General features: G+C 40.8%; 1 protein-coding gene across 1 annotated transcript; it reads right to left on the bottom strand.

Annotated features, from left to right (window-relative positions):
* Positions 1-9,824: 9,824 nt before the first annotated feature.
* On the bottom strand, positions 9,825-17,547 carry zgc:123321 (Protein YIPF5-like). The gene is made up of 6 exons (XM_049596330.1): positions 17,452-17,547; positions 15,708-15,830; positions 13,846-13,973; positions 13,454-13,599; positions 13,134-13,315; positions 9,825-10,376 (listed from the first exon to the last, which is right to left on the bottom strand). The coding sequence occupies exons 2-6, from the start codon at positions 15,827-15,829 to the stop codon at positions 10,214-10,216; spliced, it is 741 nt and encodes a 246-aa protein (XP_049452287.1). The 5' UTR covers position 15,830; positions 17,452-17,547; the 3' UTR covers positions 9,825-10,213.
* Positions 17,548-17,650: the final 103 nt, after the last annotated feature.

Below are 17,650 nucleotides of genomic sequence, written 5' to 3' on the forward strand. Positions count from 1 at the left end.
CACCAGGAACAAGGTGCCAATTCTTTATCTGCATCTTTCATCTTCTTTCCTAGCCGGGCTGGAGCAGCACCAAGCCTACGGCAGGCTGAGGGAAAACAGCTCGAGTATTTAGTTTGGCCCAAGCCTCTGCACATCCAAATGTGTTATGTGCTGCTGTGCCCTTAGACCAGCACACTGAACTTTTCAACCTTCCCCCAAGTCTATAACAAATTATTGTAAGCTGTCCTACCTTGGCTTTTTTATTGTGTAATGAGTACAGAGCTGAGATTTGAAGTGAAGGAATTGGTGAGTGATAAAGTACATGTTTGGATTTGCACACAGAGACATGATTTCTCTTCACATGGTCAAGTCAGTATAGGTTCTCAAGTTAACATGGAGGTTTACTGATATGAAAGTATAATGACAACAAAAATACTTGAGCGAGCAGAGAACAAATTTGAATGCTGCTCAGTTTACAAATCACCCTTTGACACGCAGGTGCAGATTGTAAGAGCAGAATTAGATAATTAAGGCGACAGAACAAAATCATGAGCATATTAGATATTGTGAGCAACAAGAGGCCTATATACTTGAGGCCTATAATTAATATTAATGTCATTAAAATATCAATTCGACCTGGAAGTCAAGGGCCATCCTGGTAGATATATATATGTATATATATATATATATATATATATATATATATATATACATACATTTTTTTATAATGCGCTTTTCCTTGTAGGTTGATGTCTTGGGGAATTTTAGTGCCTTTTCTAAGAGTGTGACCTATCCATTTCCACCTTCTTATTTTGAATGTCTTTAATTCGCTATGTCTTCCTGGTTGGTAATCCTCCACAGTTCCTAATTTGTGATTTAACTGATTTAACTTTGCCAATTCAATGAGCCTAAAATGGGGTCATCGGTTTTACTGTGATCTGATCCAAAAAACGAAAGATTCCAACAAAAATAAAAAAATAAAAAGATTTTTTAGGGCTTTTTGCCTTTAATTGATAGGACAGTTGTTTTATCATTAAAGGAGGAGAGAGAAGGAGGATGACGTGCAGCAAAGGGCTGTAGGTTGGAAATGAACCTGCAATCGCTGAGGCAAGGACAGGGCCTTTGTATGTGGGGCACATGCTCTACTGGGTGAGCTAATGGGCCCCCCAAACTTAATGTTGTTGTGCTAGAGATTGCAGTAGCTGTTTCAAGGGATTTGAGGACATGTTTTTCACAGAGAAAGGAGTCATAGTACCACTAGGTGGAACAACAATGTTCTTGTCATGTTTGCATGCATAATGATTATGAAAATAAATCCAGAGGCGTGACTGATTGTTGGTTTTCATGTCAGTAGTGAGTTGACAACAAAGTAGGGATGTAACGAGTCTTTGTTTTGGGGATAACTGTAATATTAGAAAATTAGGAAAGCATGAAAGGACCCCTTTAAAAAGGTGCATACGCTGACTGATGATGTTATTGTAGCTTTTAATAGTTCCGTCACATTCTGTAGGTACATATCTGGTGGGTTTAGTGACTTTACAGCCAACTTAACATACTCTCTGTTCTCACTTGCAATTTTGAACATTGATATAATGATTTAGGATCATCACACACTGCTGTAGTCTAATTGGCTGAAACCAGTATTTCACCGCCATGTTACTGGTATCAGTGCATAAAATTATCACCATATGCGCATCTTTGTCTGTGTGATTTAAACTCCCCACTTTACGCCAGAACTTACACCAAATTACAAAGGACATGACCTCAGTGTCCTCAATGGTAGCTACAGCTGTGAGTATGTGGTCATTAAAGTGAAGTAAAAGTGCAGACTTTATATTTTCAGCCCCACTGCTGGGCTGAAATACTCACTTTGTTGTTTTTTCCATGACTTAAGCCTGTACACTGATGCAACCCTCTAGAAAACCCTCAAGGCTCATCTCAGCATTAAGACAGCAGACTTCAGATGCAGGAAGTCAACTTATTCCAAGCCTAACTGATCCATATTGCATCCTCGCAAATGAAACATGAACTCTTTATAAAACTGCTGCAGGGTATAGACGTTTATTAAGTGGGTCTCAGCTGTGGCTGATTGTCGACTGAATCGGTCATATGTCCTGTAGATTGCACCACTAATGATGGATCGCAGTGCACCGAGCGGAGATCCCCATCTGCCTGTGCTCTGGTGAATGAAAGGTGAGCAGGAGCGAGTCTCTGAGAGGAGAGAGCCCATCAATCATCTGGAAGAGTTTAGTGTAAAGTAGCAGGAGAGTTACGCGGGGCCCAGGGAGCGCTTGTCTTCAGCCTACCGCTTGGCCAGAGGGATTTGTTTGCTTTAACCAGTCCAAACAGTCAGGAGAAGAAAGAGTGGGCCTGCTCCTCACAATCCCACCGTGGGACTGTCCTTCCCTTTCCCTCCTCTTTCTGTCAAACATGCACACATGTTCCCTCACATATATTCTCCCTGTATTCTCACTAATATAAACACACTCTTTGGCTGTTGTTTATGCTATTGCTTCAGCTAACTGTTCTCTTTCCTCTGAGTCACTCTGTGGATGTGGAATAAAGCATGTTGCATGTTTTCCTGTTACAAGGCCTTAAGCAGAATTAACCAATTAAAGGGTTATGTTGTGGTTCAGGTTACACAGGGTCAAGTTATAGGTTAAAGTCATCAAAGGGTTACAGCCTGTAAGGAGGTTCACTTTTAAAGTTGTGGATAAGGAAATAGTCTGTGAAGTACTTCAGCATGTAGGCTCACTTAAGTTCACAGCTGTTACCAAAACTGTTTGGATTAAACTTTTAAAGCTGTGAAATTAGATTTGGTGCCACAGCTATGCTCTAATGATGATCCAAGAAAAGTCAGAGTGTAGCAGTGGCACAGATCCAGGACTGCCATACTACGAATCACTGTCCTGCATTGCTGTGTGGTCTCTTAAGGTGACATTTTGTTCCTTTGCTCACTCTGTTGAGGCCTTTAAATCCAATCTTAAAACTCATCTTTTCACCTTAACTTGCACTCTATTTGTAATGATAATTTGCAAAGTTTAGCAAGTTAGTACACTAATACGATACAATACGATATGATACGGTACGATACGATACGATATGATACGATACGATATGATGCAATGTGATACGATATACTTTATTGTCCCCATAGGGAAATTCTTCTTGGACTCAGTAGCTGTTGCTGCCTTACAATAATAATCCAGAGGAAATCAAAAGCATACACCATAAAAAACATAAAAATACATACTTACACATAAACAGTATTGCACTAAGATGGTGAACATGGTAAACGTTACTCTTTAAAGTAGTGATTCCAAACTGGTGGGTCACGGTCCAGAAGTGGGTTGTGGGTCCACTGTATTGGACCACAAGTGACTCGTGAATGTGGTGTTTGGGAAAAAAAAAACACTTTATTTTTAAGTACAGTGAATTTCCAGAATCAAGTTTTCATTCTGAAATGCCATTTCCTGCTGTAGAGTGAGTGAGTAACCAGTAGCTACTTGACGGAGACATAAAACTAGCTCTACGACATGATCAAAGGCATGTATGACGCTGCATGTATTAAACTGTGTGGATGTTGAACTAGCGACTAAGGAGAAATCTGGATCCACTGACTGGACCAGTTGGGAACCACTGCTATAAAAAAAATGGTCATGACTGAGGACCAGAGGTACACTGTCAGGAGAGGCAAACCAGGCAAATGGTGGAGGAGCAGCCCCCAATGGCCACTTATTTTTGCAATGATGACTATAAACCCCTTTAAACCTCCCACCAAGGCACACCACAAAAAAAACATTATACCCCCTTTCCACCACATTAGCTCTGGTTCTTAAACCAGTTTTGTTCAGGATTCTTGTAACCTGGGTGCTATAGTGAATCAGCCTGTGTTTTCACCAGTTTTGAGCAGAACCATTTCAATCAAGGGTATGGAATCAATGTTAACAATGCGTAACGGAAGAAAACAGTAAAACCAAAATCATGGATTACATTGATAAACTGCAAACTTTGTTATTACATGTTTGTTTTTACTCAAAAATCAAGCATGGACCAACTACATTATTAATGAGAGCCATGAAATGCTCTTTTTTCTGACAGTCTCTCACTCTCTCACTCTCCAACCTGTAGAATATGACATGTCCTCTGATGTCATCACAGTTTGCACTGCAGGTCAAGGAGAATCTGCTGTTTTTTGGTTCATGCTGTGAACCAACTTTTTTAGGTTCTGAACCTATATATTTTTAGTCAAAACGCTCTTCTGTTCAAAATTAGGCACAGGAACTGGAACGTAACTTGTTTCATGTTGGTGATAAAGAAGGATAAGGGCCCATCTCAATACCCCCCTTAGCCCTACCCCTACATTTGCGCATTCCCGCGAGGGGTAGTGATGTCCCAATTCCTTTTTGCGTGTAGGGGTAGGGGGCATAACGAGGGGTAGTGGGTATGAAACTAGCCCTTAGGAGCGAGGGATTTCAGATGCTGTGGCTACCACCGAGCAAGAGACGGGGAAAAAAGTTCATACATAGCTAACATTACTGTTGTCAGGTTGCTTGTTAGCTAGCTAGCTAGCTCGCACTATCTGGCGTCTGTCATCTGTCCTGTTCTGCAAAATTGTCGGATATTTCACATTATGATAACACGCCAGCTAATATAACTACGCTGCCTTGTGATGTTAGCTGGTTAGCTAGCTAGCAGAAGTCCCCTGTCGTCTGTCGTTCATCAAACGAAGCATGATGAATGCGGCAAACGCGATCAGTAGGATGAATGAGACTCCATTGTAGATGCCTTTTGGAAATGTAGATGGCAGCTTCCTGTTTAAAATAGTTACAACCCCTACCCGTGTTGCTTCATTTTGAGGGCCAAGGGGTAGTGGGCAAGGGGGGTATTGGGATTGGGCGTAAGTGTGGCCCGTTCTAGTTACTGTATTACAGCGGGATACTGTCAGTTGGGAAAGTCAGCTAGCTACCTGTGACCGTCATATGTTGGGTGTTTCCTTTTGTGGTCACAAATGAAAGAAAAAACAAGAAGAGGAGAAAAAGGGGTGCTGCAGGGCCTCAATGGGCTTCTTTGCCTGGGGCCCTCCAGAGTATAGGATCACCACTGCTCAGGACAGAGACAGGACTGCGTCCTGCAGTGTGCAGCGAGCAAGACAGACAAGGAGACTCAGGAGTAGCAGGACAAAAGCCAGGTACGGCAGCTGTATTTCTTTTAAATCCCTGCAACCCTTAAATCCAAATAAAGCTTAAAATCTGAGTTTTTAGCTGTAGTCTGTGCTAATTCCCTTCATCTAAAAAAACATGGAAATATAAATAAGACAGATAATTTCTTTGATTTTATAGATAAAGATGTCACTGGATGTCAGTTTAACATCAGAAAGAAGGACTCTTAAGGACTCTTATGTCTTGTGTTAGACAGATGTTAAATTTTGGTTGGAATGAAAATCACGATAATGATGAATTAAGTGTCTAATGGCATTAGAATTTCATATTGTGTAGAGGTTAACATTATGACATTTTGCTGAATCTGGTTTTGCTCTCCATACTTTCCAGCTTAAAGTTGTTATTCTATGTGGCGTTGGCCTGAGAAGTTTGGAAGACACAACTCAACTCAACTTAAAACAAACAAAAAATAATAATTTGTCATCAGTATTCTTCATCAAATTGATGATGGTATTCCACATCTTAATGTAGAATTTTGGTCACCCAATGCTGCAACCTAAATGCAACCAGATATCAGCATCTAATGACATTGGTGGGCAGCAACACGTTTTGCACCCGGTCTCCCTCCTGTCATTGAATACCGGTGCTTGGGCAGTAACTTCTGGCGTCAGACACCGACGAAAAACAGCTGTCTTTTCACATTGACATGACACACGGCCGGTCACCATTATTCAGTAACAGCGCCTGGCTGTGTCATGGGAAAACGCGGTCAGACAACAAAGTAAGTTAAGGGGGCGAAAGTCCAAGTAGGGTGTATGGGAGAGCACATGGATGGGTCCAACAACAAAGACATTCACCTACGAGGCTGGTGTTCGCATCCCATATGAATGTAAAGCCAAACCCTGTTCTTTTTTCTTAAACCTAACCACATGTGTGTGTTGGCTAAATGTAACTATGTGCGTTTGTTGTTGAAGGAAAATATGTCAATATGTGGTGTTGTACCAACTAAATACTTTTATTTTGAAAGAGACTGTATGCAAACTGTACATTTCCTGTAAAAGCAGTGTATTTTGAAAACAGACAGTTGACACAGCGTCCCAGAACATCAACAACCAACGTATCCAGGGTACCTTGCACATCAAATCTCGACATGGAAAGTCCATGACCAAAGATCGATATGAGAAGAGGTCGGAGTGAGAGTGTGTTGTGGGAGGACATCACATCTGACATGTTGCTAGTGATCCCTCACTGTACAGGAAAACTGTGTGCCCACAACTGTAGGAGGGTAAAAGTTAAAGCAGGAAGTGGGTCTGCAAACTGTGATGAGTGTTTACACAGATTCTGTTTGAAAAAACATTTTACTGCTTAGCATTATTTTCTCTTTCAAATAACTTTGACCAACCAAGGTTTGTCTTCAATCAGTCAGATCAAGGGGTCTCTAGCTACTGTATCAAACCAAACAACCTGATTTCAGTTAAGGTGTTTGTTGTGCTGCTAGGGGTAAATTAAGGACTGATGTTTCATTTTTTCAGTAACAGTCTGTTTAGTGCGGCTTGAAATGATCAAAACAACACTGTTACCATTCTTCAGTATAACAGCAGTGAGCAGTGTTGTGATGTTTCTGTGATGGAGCTCAGTCTTGGTGCCACCACAGTCTCTCACACAGAGCAGAAACACAGAGCAGAGAGAGATCATGGCCTTGGTATTCGACCCTGTTAGCTCGAGCAGCACCTGAGGGACTGGATCCACCTGCCTGATTGGACCAGGACCTTTAGAAGTTACCCATTGTTAATATCACTGCGAATTGTGTGGACGTCCGTGCCCCCCCTCTCCCTCCCCCGCCCGCTCTCCATGCTCTTAAAGAAAGTTGTCTGCAGAACATCACTGACTCTGCGGTTGTCACAGTCCGCTCAGACCCCCATACATCATGGAGGCTGTGTGAGAAATGAGTTCCTTTTCTTCCTCTGAAAGCTCCACAGCTCTGTAAACTGTGACTGTCGACATCCTCCTTGGTTCACATTCACACACACACACACACACACGCACACACACAACTGATACAGCAGCGCTTCTGCGTTAAACACAGTGACAAAGTACTGTGTTGGCTTTAAAGGACAAGAAATGGAACAAAGTTTCTGTCAAATTTACGTCAACTTTCTCAGTGTCATGATTCTAGTAAACGTAGGACTGAGGAGTATTGTATCCTCAGTCAGCCAGTGAGAAAAGTTCAACACTGCAAACCTGATGTTATGGCTCCCTCTACTGTAATGACAGGGAATGGAGCGACAAAGGACCATCATGAGTTGATGACCATGAAAACACTGTATGACATTAAACTGAGAATTCTCAAAACAGAAAGCAAAAAAGATTTCTATCACACCCCCATATATATCCAGCAGTGGGGTGTCTTTACACTGTGGACATTTATCAAATTATATCTGTCTAAATGGGAAACATCAAAATACAGCCTGTTTTTCAGTTTCATGGGGCAAAATACTGACCTGCTGATGTAAAACCAGTTTGGAGCCGGATTTGAAACACTGCCAATGGACACAGGATCAACTGTGGGCAGCCCAGTCACCAGAAGAAAACGTGCTTTGTTGTTGCCAGACAACTCCCCCCCCCCCACCATAACCTTCCTGTGTAACCAATCTACCGTGTATTTATTATTATTATTTTATTTTTAATTTTCACAGTAATTAGTAACTAGTTCCTAAAATGAACAGTCAGAGGGTACTTGCTATATCTCTGGTTGAGGGTGAGAGGCTGTCAGCAAACTGTTTGATTGATTGATCTGTGTGGGTACATGAGACCCTGAAAAAGTGAGTGGATCATGGGAAGTACCACCAGTTGGTCCAGAAACTTCACCTCCATGATGGCCATTTCCAGACATATTTTAGGATGACTTGGGGGCAGTTAGACAACCTGCCGTGTCTCCATATTGGGCCTAGCATAACAAAAATGGTCCTGCCGAACAGTTGAACTGAGCACCACCACTTTCTCCGTCATTGTTTACCAACTGTAAACTTGTTGTCATAACCACAACAGAAGGCTCGCCTCTCATATCATCCAATTAGACAATGGTGGGGAAAAGTGGAGATGACATGGCACACTTTTATGCTCTGAGTGGATGTTTTTATTAACCAAAGTAGTTCAGAGCACTCCATCAAAAATACTAAGTGCCTAGAGCGCAGACATGTGAGGTACGTAGGTAAGACTAATTAACTCAACATATCCTCATACAGCAGTTTGCATGATATCCATCAAATAAGCGACCCACAAATGACATTATGTACTTAGCGTAAAGTTATGGAGGTTAGGTTTAGGCAAGTAATTACTGTGGTTGGAAACATGATGATGATGTACCTTAAAATGACTCAAAGTTTACCCAAAATCCAGTTCTAAATGCCAGTCTCATGGGGAAAGTCCTATGTTTTGTGACCCATCCACGACCAGATCCAAGACTGCTTCACACTTTATTCTTTACTGCCATTAGCACATTGGTCACATGATCACAGCCTTCCAAATTATGAAGATTATGCACAAATTACTGGCTCATCATTAAAGGCGCCGTATGTAAGAATGTGGCCAAAACGGTTACTGCACTCAAATTCAAAATACTGCTGTGAGTCGTGTTCGCCCCCTGTTTGAGCAAGTCCGGCTTCTCTGCTGCTAACACTGCTGCCGGGATACAGCTGAGGAGGAGCCGGCTGCTAATGCTATGTACTGGGACACTGCTAATGCTGCTTACCATGCTGCTAACATTTGTTTCTCAAAAAAATCAGTCAGGTCGATGACCCACCTGCACATGGGCTACAATGTATGATCGAATAACAGTTGAAAGTATTCGAAATGTCCATCCCCATCTAGCTATGATGCTAGTTAGCCAACTTTGGCTAAAGCTTATCTGTCGAGGAGAAGAGTAACCACTTCGACGTCCAATTTCAAATTCTTCTCCGCTTTCAACCGTCTCCACTGTTCAAAAGCATCTCCTATATAGACCCTCGCTTTGCCTTGAGTTTTGTCTTGATGTTTTTGGGAATCATAATGAGGTCGTTTGGGTTTAGTTGCACCGTCAGACATTGTAGCTCAGTCATAATTGGCAACCCGGATGCTGAGACTCTACTGACTGCGTGACTGGTAGACCGTGGTGGGTAGCGCAACAGGCCAAAACACAAATTCAAAACATAAAAATGATTTGCGAATATTCTGGCTGTCCTATTGTTGTCCATGAAATCAGTGTGTTATATGAACATTATTCCTTAGTCTCTGTGACATATTAGGAGGATTTTACGACTATTTGCTTTAGATTTCTTACATATAGCTCCTTTAAGTGAGATTTGTATGCATTTTGGTGGATTAATTTTCGTAAGAAAACGTACAAGCAGTGCAGGGGAACAGCCTAATTACCTAGTTGGTGAGCCAAGAACTTTAACTTTTACCTTTTCTCTTCTTAGTTTGATGTTATTGGTCCTCATGAGTTGTTGGACTGCTAGATAGACAAAATATGTCTCTGGGTTATGTTGGTTTTGACTGGCACTCTGTCACTGTTTCTAAATGAGTGTGCATTTACAAATTGTAATGGTAGCATGATTCGGGCTAGGGAACAATAATTAAAAGCTGTTTATAGAATTTAGAGGGGCAATCACAGAATCCCACAAAATGACACCAGTTAACATCAGATAAACTTATTAAATACATATTTATTTATTCAAATCTTTGAGGACAGAATAAATCACATACAAGGCATTAAGGCATTATTTTAGTTCAAAGGACACTCTCTTAGTCAAATATTTACCATGTAGAAATATTACATATAGCTACATTATAAAATAAACAAAATTGAAATAGAACACAGATGAAATAAAACCATCCAATCTGGAGCTCAAGCTCTGTAATATGCAGTCATCCAACAAAATCCCAGTTTCCCTTCAAATCCCATTGAGCGCTTTCCCCAGCAGACAAATAGACAGGGCTGAAAACATAATCTCCCTTCAACCTTATTTGGCAGAAATAAAAAAGACTGTTGCTTAATTAATAATTATTCCCTTCTGTGTATAATCTGGTGATAATTAGAATACAGTGAGCAGTGCAAAGATCCCATAGAGTAGGGCACATGGGTAAGCCACCAGCAGCTGCTGGCCCTCCATAGCCAGGGTGGAGATGAAGATCTTGGAGGCAGAGAGACTACACCAACAAACTGCTAACAAGGCCAGAACTGTACCCAGGACACCTCTGTCAAAACACAAAGAAGGAATCAAATTACTTTAACCAGGGAGTCAACCTGACCTGAACTCTGCATGTTAGTTTCACCTGACTGTTTTCTTTGTCGGTTTGACCAAAAACTGAGCATTAACATGTTCATTCGTCCACTGACTATTTTGCTGGCACTGGTGACAAACTTGGTGGCTGATTGTTGAATGGTGGTATCAGTGTCAGGAGCTTTGGGAGTGTGGGAGTAGCTAGTAGGGCTGAGCGATAAAACAATAACGATAATTATCTCCTTATAAGTATCCTTGATAGAGATAATAAATATTCGATAAATCCTTTATGTAATTAAACCACCTACAGCCCACAGAGGGGGCAGTAATGCACCTTAAATGCCAGTTCAGTCATGACCACATTGGTCAAAGAAAACTTTATTTCCATTTGCAGTATTATATTTGGCAGTATGGCTCTCTTCTGGGGTCTCTCTGTCTGCCTTTCACACGTGTGCTCTCTCCGTCCTTCCATGCACCTACATGGAAAGCCCAAGGCAGAGAGAGCACACCTCTCTGCCCTTCTATGTGCCTAAATGAAAAGCAGGGAGAGCAGCAGCAAAGACCCCCTGGGAACAGAACAGAGCCAGCATCAATGACGAACAGAAATGACACTGATAAGTCAGACACAGCATGACAAGGAGGAGCTGGGGTGGAAGCGGGTTGCAAAGCAGCTTGCAGAGGAAGCCGCAACAGTAGGCAGGCCATTGCCAAAGTTTAGATAGGATGCCTTGAATGATGTTTGCCAATTGGTTGCACAGAAAGGAATCATGTGATCTATCAGCTGACTCACTTCCATCAGTCATCTGATCTATTAATTGATTGGGCTGCTTGAGATCAACTGAAGTAGCTGGGATGAGAGCTGAGCTTGACATCGTGTCCTGCCTGAACTAATGCCATGCACAACTGCCATTAACCAGAAGGAGAAGAAGGAGCAGCCTGAAGTTAGCAATAGTAGAAGAAGAAAATGGGACAAGCCATTAACAACATGCCACACTGTCATGAAGTTAATTTTAGTATGATTGTTTAGATCATGTAGACCAGCACTACCTCGAGATTGAATTCGCCACATAGCGTTAGCTTCAGTAGCTGTATGGGTTGTTGACTCATCTAATGCTAATGGTAAGTTAGCAAGTTACTGTGACTAACTAACCTGGCTATTTCATTAGAATGACATGATATAACATGGCTAAAGGTAACGTGAATACAACTTTCATGCATTTTCTCATCCGTAAACATGACTTCTGCCACAGTCACGTCAGATAGATTTTCATCAGCAATAAATGACCACACATTACCTCACGGCATCATCAAAGTCCGTCTTCTGTTATTATTTTGATTGAAAAACGGCACAAATTACTCACTCTGGGGGTAAAACTTGTACATAAAATATGAAAGAAACTGTTTTGTCTATTTATTCTGTTTAAATTTTCAGCTTGTCAGTGTTTTAAACAGTTTGCACAAAGACTTTGTCTAGTAATTTTCTTATGTATTGACATTATTTTGATTAAAAATGGCATAATTTCAGATTTGTGAAATGTTCTACTGTTTGGTAAATGTTTTTCATATTTTGACAATAAATTAAAGTTTAAACCATAATTAACAGTCCAGAATCTCAGAATTTCAATCAGAAGCAAAAATGTGCCTTTAAACTTAAAAGAAATATTGATTTTGACTTTTTTGTATCGATATTGACTGATATTATTATTTTTTTTATCATGACAACATTCGTCATATCGCCCAGCCCTAGCAGCTAGTTTAGGAGGAAGTTAAAGTCCCATTCAGTTTTTAAACAATTTTACATGATTCACAACTGGAGCTTGCCTGACATTGCTAGACCACAATGCAAATGAAAGTTAGTCTGGAACTTCTACATTTGTTTTCAGTTTCAAAGGGGCATCATCAATGGCTGTAGATCAGAATGCCTCTGGATGCAATTGGTTAGACCTACAGCCAATCAGAGCAACGAAAGGTGACATAGCACTGAGCGATGCACAAATGTAAACAAGTGTTGTAGTGTCCCTGGGATGAAGGTGTGTGAGCCAAAAATGATGTTATCATGTCTTTTTTGTAAAGCCGGAAGGCTCTGCAAGTTGCCAGTCATCGTCTGAAACATTCCCCATATTTAATAATCAATTGTGATTAACCTGAGGCGGGCCAGGTTGACCAGAAATCTGTTTAAATTGGTAGGAGACCTATCTGCCAGAGAAAATAAAGCATGAACTTACAGATTTATCTGGTTCCCAGGCAAAATATTAATAACTATGTTAGAAAATGTCTGTTTGGTACAAGCCTGTGTACATAGGAATTTTAAGATAGAAGTTAACTATGATGGCAGCTAACACATTTCAGTAAGAAACATCCAATCACTGAGCTCACCGAGCTCAGCAACATGTACCGCTAAAGGTGAGAGAAAGTGAAATATAACATGTAGCACACACAAGGAGCGCCCTTCAAAAGCCCATATCTAACCTATTTTGTATATGTTAACAGAACTTAGAGGTGTGATCTCTGGGCTGCATACCTTTCGAAGAACCTTAATGATACTTTAAGTGCCTTGCGCGAGAGCACTTCAGCAGTTTTGCTGGGCAACAAGTAGCCTTACAGCTGGGATTCCTGATTCCACCAACCCATTTTACTTCTCCCTTTCATGCTCAGGATCTTTTGAGTTTCAATTTCCATCAAGTGACAAATAGAAAGAGTATAATAACAAACGAACACAGAATGGACTTACTGCAAAGAGTAGAAGACAGCAAATGCAGAGAGGACCACCATAGGCAGGAGGCAGTAGCCCAGGACACTGGCCACACAGCCATAAGACACTGCCACAGAGCTCATCAGACTCAGCAGAATGTACATCCCAATACAGGCTGTAGCACTGATCCCATACACATAACCAAAGTGGGCTTTACCTGCCTGAATATATGGGGGTAAAGAAGCAGACAGGAATTGGTTATGTCTTACAACTGTACGTGACATACAGCAGTGAATGCCAAATAGGGTTCCTAGTAATGGTCACATATTTGGTTGAAACAGACAGTAGCAGTAGCTCACCATCATTAAAGTGATGCCCAGTGCAATGCAGAAGAGGATAGGACCTGTTAGATCAGTCTCGTTCATAATGCTGCCATCTGCAGGCTTCAAAGGGTTCAGCACCGTCAGGGTCTTCTGCCAGATGTGATCAAAATTGATGCCGAGTTCTAGACAATAAACAAAAAGGAGGTAACTCTAAAGGACTGTTAGTATGAAGTGCCAAGTGGCTTTTATTTGGAGTTTGAATACAGGGTTGTTGCTCAGTGATGAGTTCCTCAGCTGTTTTCTTGACTCAACAACACAGCTAACGTCTATATGAATGGGCCATTGCTAGCTAGAGTTCACCTAATACAACATGGATAGTTTTAATGACCCAAAGAAAAACATTTTGTGCAAATGCAGATTCTTTTTACCCTCAAGAAGGCTTGGTTCCTCTTCAAGAGAATCTGTTCCTGTGCTTCCCACAGGTTGGTAGAACTGTTCAGTGTACTGCTGCTCCATGGAAGGATCCAGAGCACCCGGCACAAAACCCTGTGCTCCACTGAAAACAACAGTTGCAAGAAAAGGTGTTTAAACTCTCACAGAAAGCGTAATCAGTAATGTTATATTAGGATTTGTTTGGTGTAAAAAGTTGAGTATTTGGAGATCATGCTTTTACAAAACCTGCCACGCCAGAATGTACAGAATCTGTCCAGCAACATCCAAGATGTCCTCAATGGGTTAAAAGTAACAGTCGTAAATTTAATTTGATTTTTAAAAAGAAAGGAGATCTGTCATTTCAAGCTACCTTCTTTGTATAAATTAGGAAACAACTGCAAAAACTGCAGAATGAATATTTTTTCATCCAGATGGTGAGAAAAGTCCCCTGCACCTTCAGAGCAACAACGAGCAACCCTGTGACCTGAGGCATTATGTTTACAGGTTGTCCATCTGTTCATCCATCAGTCATTCTTGTGAACATGATATCTCAGAAACGCCTTGAGGGAATTTCTTCAAATTTGACACAAATGTCTTGGATTCAAAAATAAACTCATTAGATTTTGGCGGAAAAAGGTCAATGTTACTGTGATCTCACATTCTTCCCATTTTTGTGACTGCTATATCTCAGAAATGTCTGAGGGGAATTTCTTCAAATTTGGCACCAACATCCACTTAGATTAAAAAATAAACTGATTAGACTTTGGTGGTCAAAAATCAAAGATCAAGTTCAGTGTGACCCTACCTCTGTCGCATTCTCGTGACCACAATATCTCAGGAATGCCTAGAGGGAATTTCTTCAAATTTGGCACCAACATCCACTTAGATTAAAAAATAAACTGATTAGACTTTGGTGGTCGAAGGTCAATATTACTGTGACCTCATTTCCCTCCCATTCTCTTGAATGCAGTATCTCTGGAATGCCTGGAGGGAATTTCTTCAAATATGGCACAAAAATCCGCTTGGACTCAGAGATTAATTGATTAAAATTTTGGTGGTCCTCGCAAACACCTTTTTGGCCATAACTCAAGAATTCATATGTTAATTAATGACAAAATTGACCACAAATGTTTAATAGGATAAAATGATAAATTTGTGACATTTTCTATTTAAAAGGTCAAAGGTCAGCCTCACTGTGACATCATAATGTTCTGCAAAAGTACTCTTCCGTCCATTATTCAACATCATATCTCAGGATCAGGAGGGGAGGCATTTGGTCAGATGCTGAATTGGTGACACTAATCTTGGGTGTGCAACTTGAAACTGTAATAATTATATAGATCTTCTGTGCTGCTGGGTTGAAATTGTGTGTGAAGCATCTACGTTTTGCCCAAAAATACACTTTATGCCTTAAATTTCTCTTCATTTCCTATGTCAGTCTAGACAGACATGGATGTCAACTGCAACTAGACTGGCTGGCGGAGGCGTAAAGCCATGGGGCAGTAATTCTAGTTTTAAAGGTGCCCTTTTGCATTTCTGTTTACATTCAGTGTTTGTCACAAAACAAATCTTTGAGTTCTACAAACATGTTGGATCTTGCAGTCTTCTTTGTCGACATATAAAGTGTGTTCCTAAATGTGTTACAGCCATCTGTTGAGCAATAGAAAAGTATGAAACCTTTGGCTGCAATGTGTATTGCACCACCCACATGCACACATGTGTGCACCTTTACCTTTAGCTTTAAAACACATTATGGGTTCTAGTGATATTGTTTTCCAGATAATGAGATGCTTATCTTGATTTGAAGGAGATGGTGAGGGGCAAATATAAGGATATCCTCAAAAGTCTGAATACTTACGTGTCATAATAAGCAGGGTTTGAGGAATTGTAGGTATCATAGTAGGACACAGTGTTACCCTGGTCATCTATGTAATATCCTGTCTGGTAGAAGTCCTGCTCAAGGTTCTGAAAGTCCCCCATGCTAATCAGAAGAACAAAGTCAGGACACGTTAAAACACAATATGGCTGTTCACAAGCAACAGAACAGAAATAAAGTACCACTCCATTAAGTGTAGAGAGAAGGACAGAGACGCTTCAGTGAATCAGCTCACTGACTCCAGCCACTGAATGTCAAATATCTGAGCTAGTGTTAGGTCTTGTGCCCCCCTTTAAAAATATTACCCCCACACTCAAAGTGCTTGCATTTTACATTTATATCTATTAGTGCCATGGAGGGAAACTAGTCAAAGCAGCCAAGTTAAATTTGATTAAAATCATATTATCAAGAACACAAGCTGCATGCTTCTTTTACAATACAATAGGGAAAATACCCATCAAGTTGTATATTGTTTCCACTGGGCTCACATTCACTGGGTTCAAATGTCCCTCTGGACTGAAAACCATCTCTTTGACAGCCTGTTATCTCAAAAACAAACCATCATTGCTCTGAAGTCCCATGTCTCCAACAATACACACTACCTGCAGGTAGACAACCCAGTGCCAGAATCTTTTTGGCATATTTGTCAACAACACTTTGATGCATGTGTGGTTAGCTTTAGGCACAAAACTGCTTGGTTATCATTCAAAAAAGATAATGTTTTGGCTTAAAACACCAACATTTGGTGACACAAAAGTCACTGGAAAAGCAGGGATGGGTTGGTGAAAACACCAGGGTCTGCAGGCTCCAACACAGCTTGGAAACACCACCGAGAGACACTGTGAAGGGTCAGTAAAAAACCCAAGGATTGGTGGCTGAAACACAACAGGAAAACCGAACTTAACTGTACATAGTATGTATGTTCAGAAAAAAGGGTCTTCAGAGCCTTTGTGTTTTTTTGGGTAATGAAGTGTTTGAGAAATGGGCTTTTGGTCCAATGGGACATTTTTCAGACTAATGTGGTTTCAGAATTTTGGGCCACTGGAACAATGGTGTGGCACCAAGTGTATGGCCATCCCGATTTTGTAGACTTGCAAATTCTTGTTTTTTTGTTTTTTTTTTGTCTGTTTTAATTGTGTTTTTGTGTCTCTAGTTTTGAAATGTATGTATACATCAGACTCTTGGACCATTTTTACAGCAGACATTCTGTCTTGTCATAGTAGGAAAAGCACAGGTGGAGCTAATAATAATAATAATAACTAATACATTAATAATGGCTCAATCCCAGATATTATACAGTGTAATTCAGCAAGCAGCATGCTATTTGTGATACCTATGATTCAAATGTCAAACACATGTGCTGTGAAAAAGGTCTATTCAACTTAAAGGGGCTTTATGGGAAATTCATAGTGTTTGAGTTGTCTTGACATGGTTCTTAACATGGACAGCTAGCAGCTAACAGTGCTAACTCCATAAACTGCGCTAAACAACGGCAACAGGATTGACAGAGCTAACAGTGTTAACCATGGAACCTGAGGGAAGGCGCTACACTACGCACTATGCACTAACATGCACACATGACTGAACCAGCTTACCACAACAAACCACAGAGAAATTCTGACTCATGGAAAACTCTAAATGTATTTGAGTGTTCATAAGAGCATACAGACCTACAGACCACACAACAGCCTCTTCTTTTGCCAGTTCTTTTTCTCAGTAAACTCACCTGTTTGCGTCTACAGTACAATCAAACAGTGTAGAAGGCTTCTTCACAGCCACTTCACAGAGGAGTGTGCTGTTGTCAGAGCAGAGAACATGTGAAGGCCAGTCTGGATATTCTATTAATAGTTGGCTATATTTGGATTTGGTCTCAGGGATGTGACATGTGCTCAGCACCTCTTTATTCTGTGTCTACAGACTAAAAC

Source organism: Epinephelus fuscoguttatus, linkage group LG14 (genome assembly GCF_011397635.1).
Source record: "Epinephelus fuscoguttatus linkage group LG14, E.fuscoguttatus.final_Chr_v1".
Lineage (NCBI taxonomy): Eukaryota > Metazoa > Chordata > Actinopteri > Perciformes > Serranidae > Epinephelus > Epinephelus fuscoguttatus.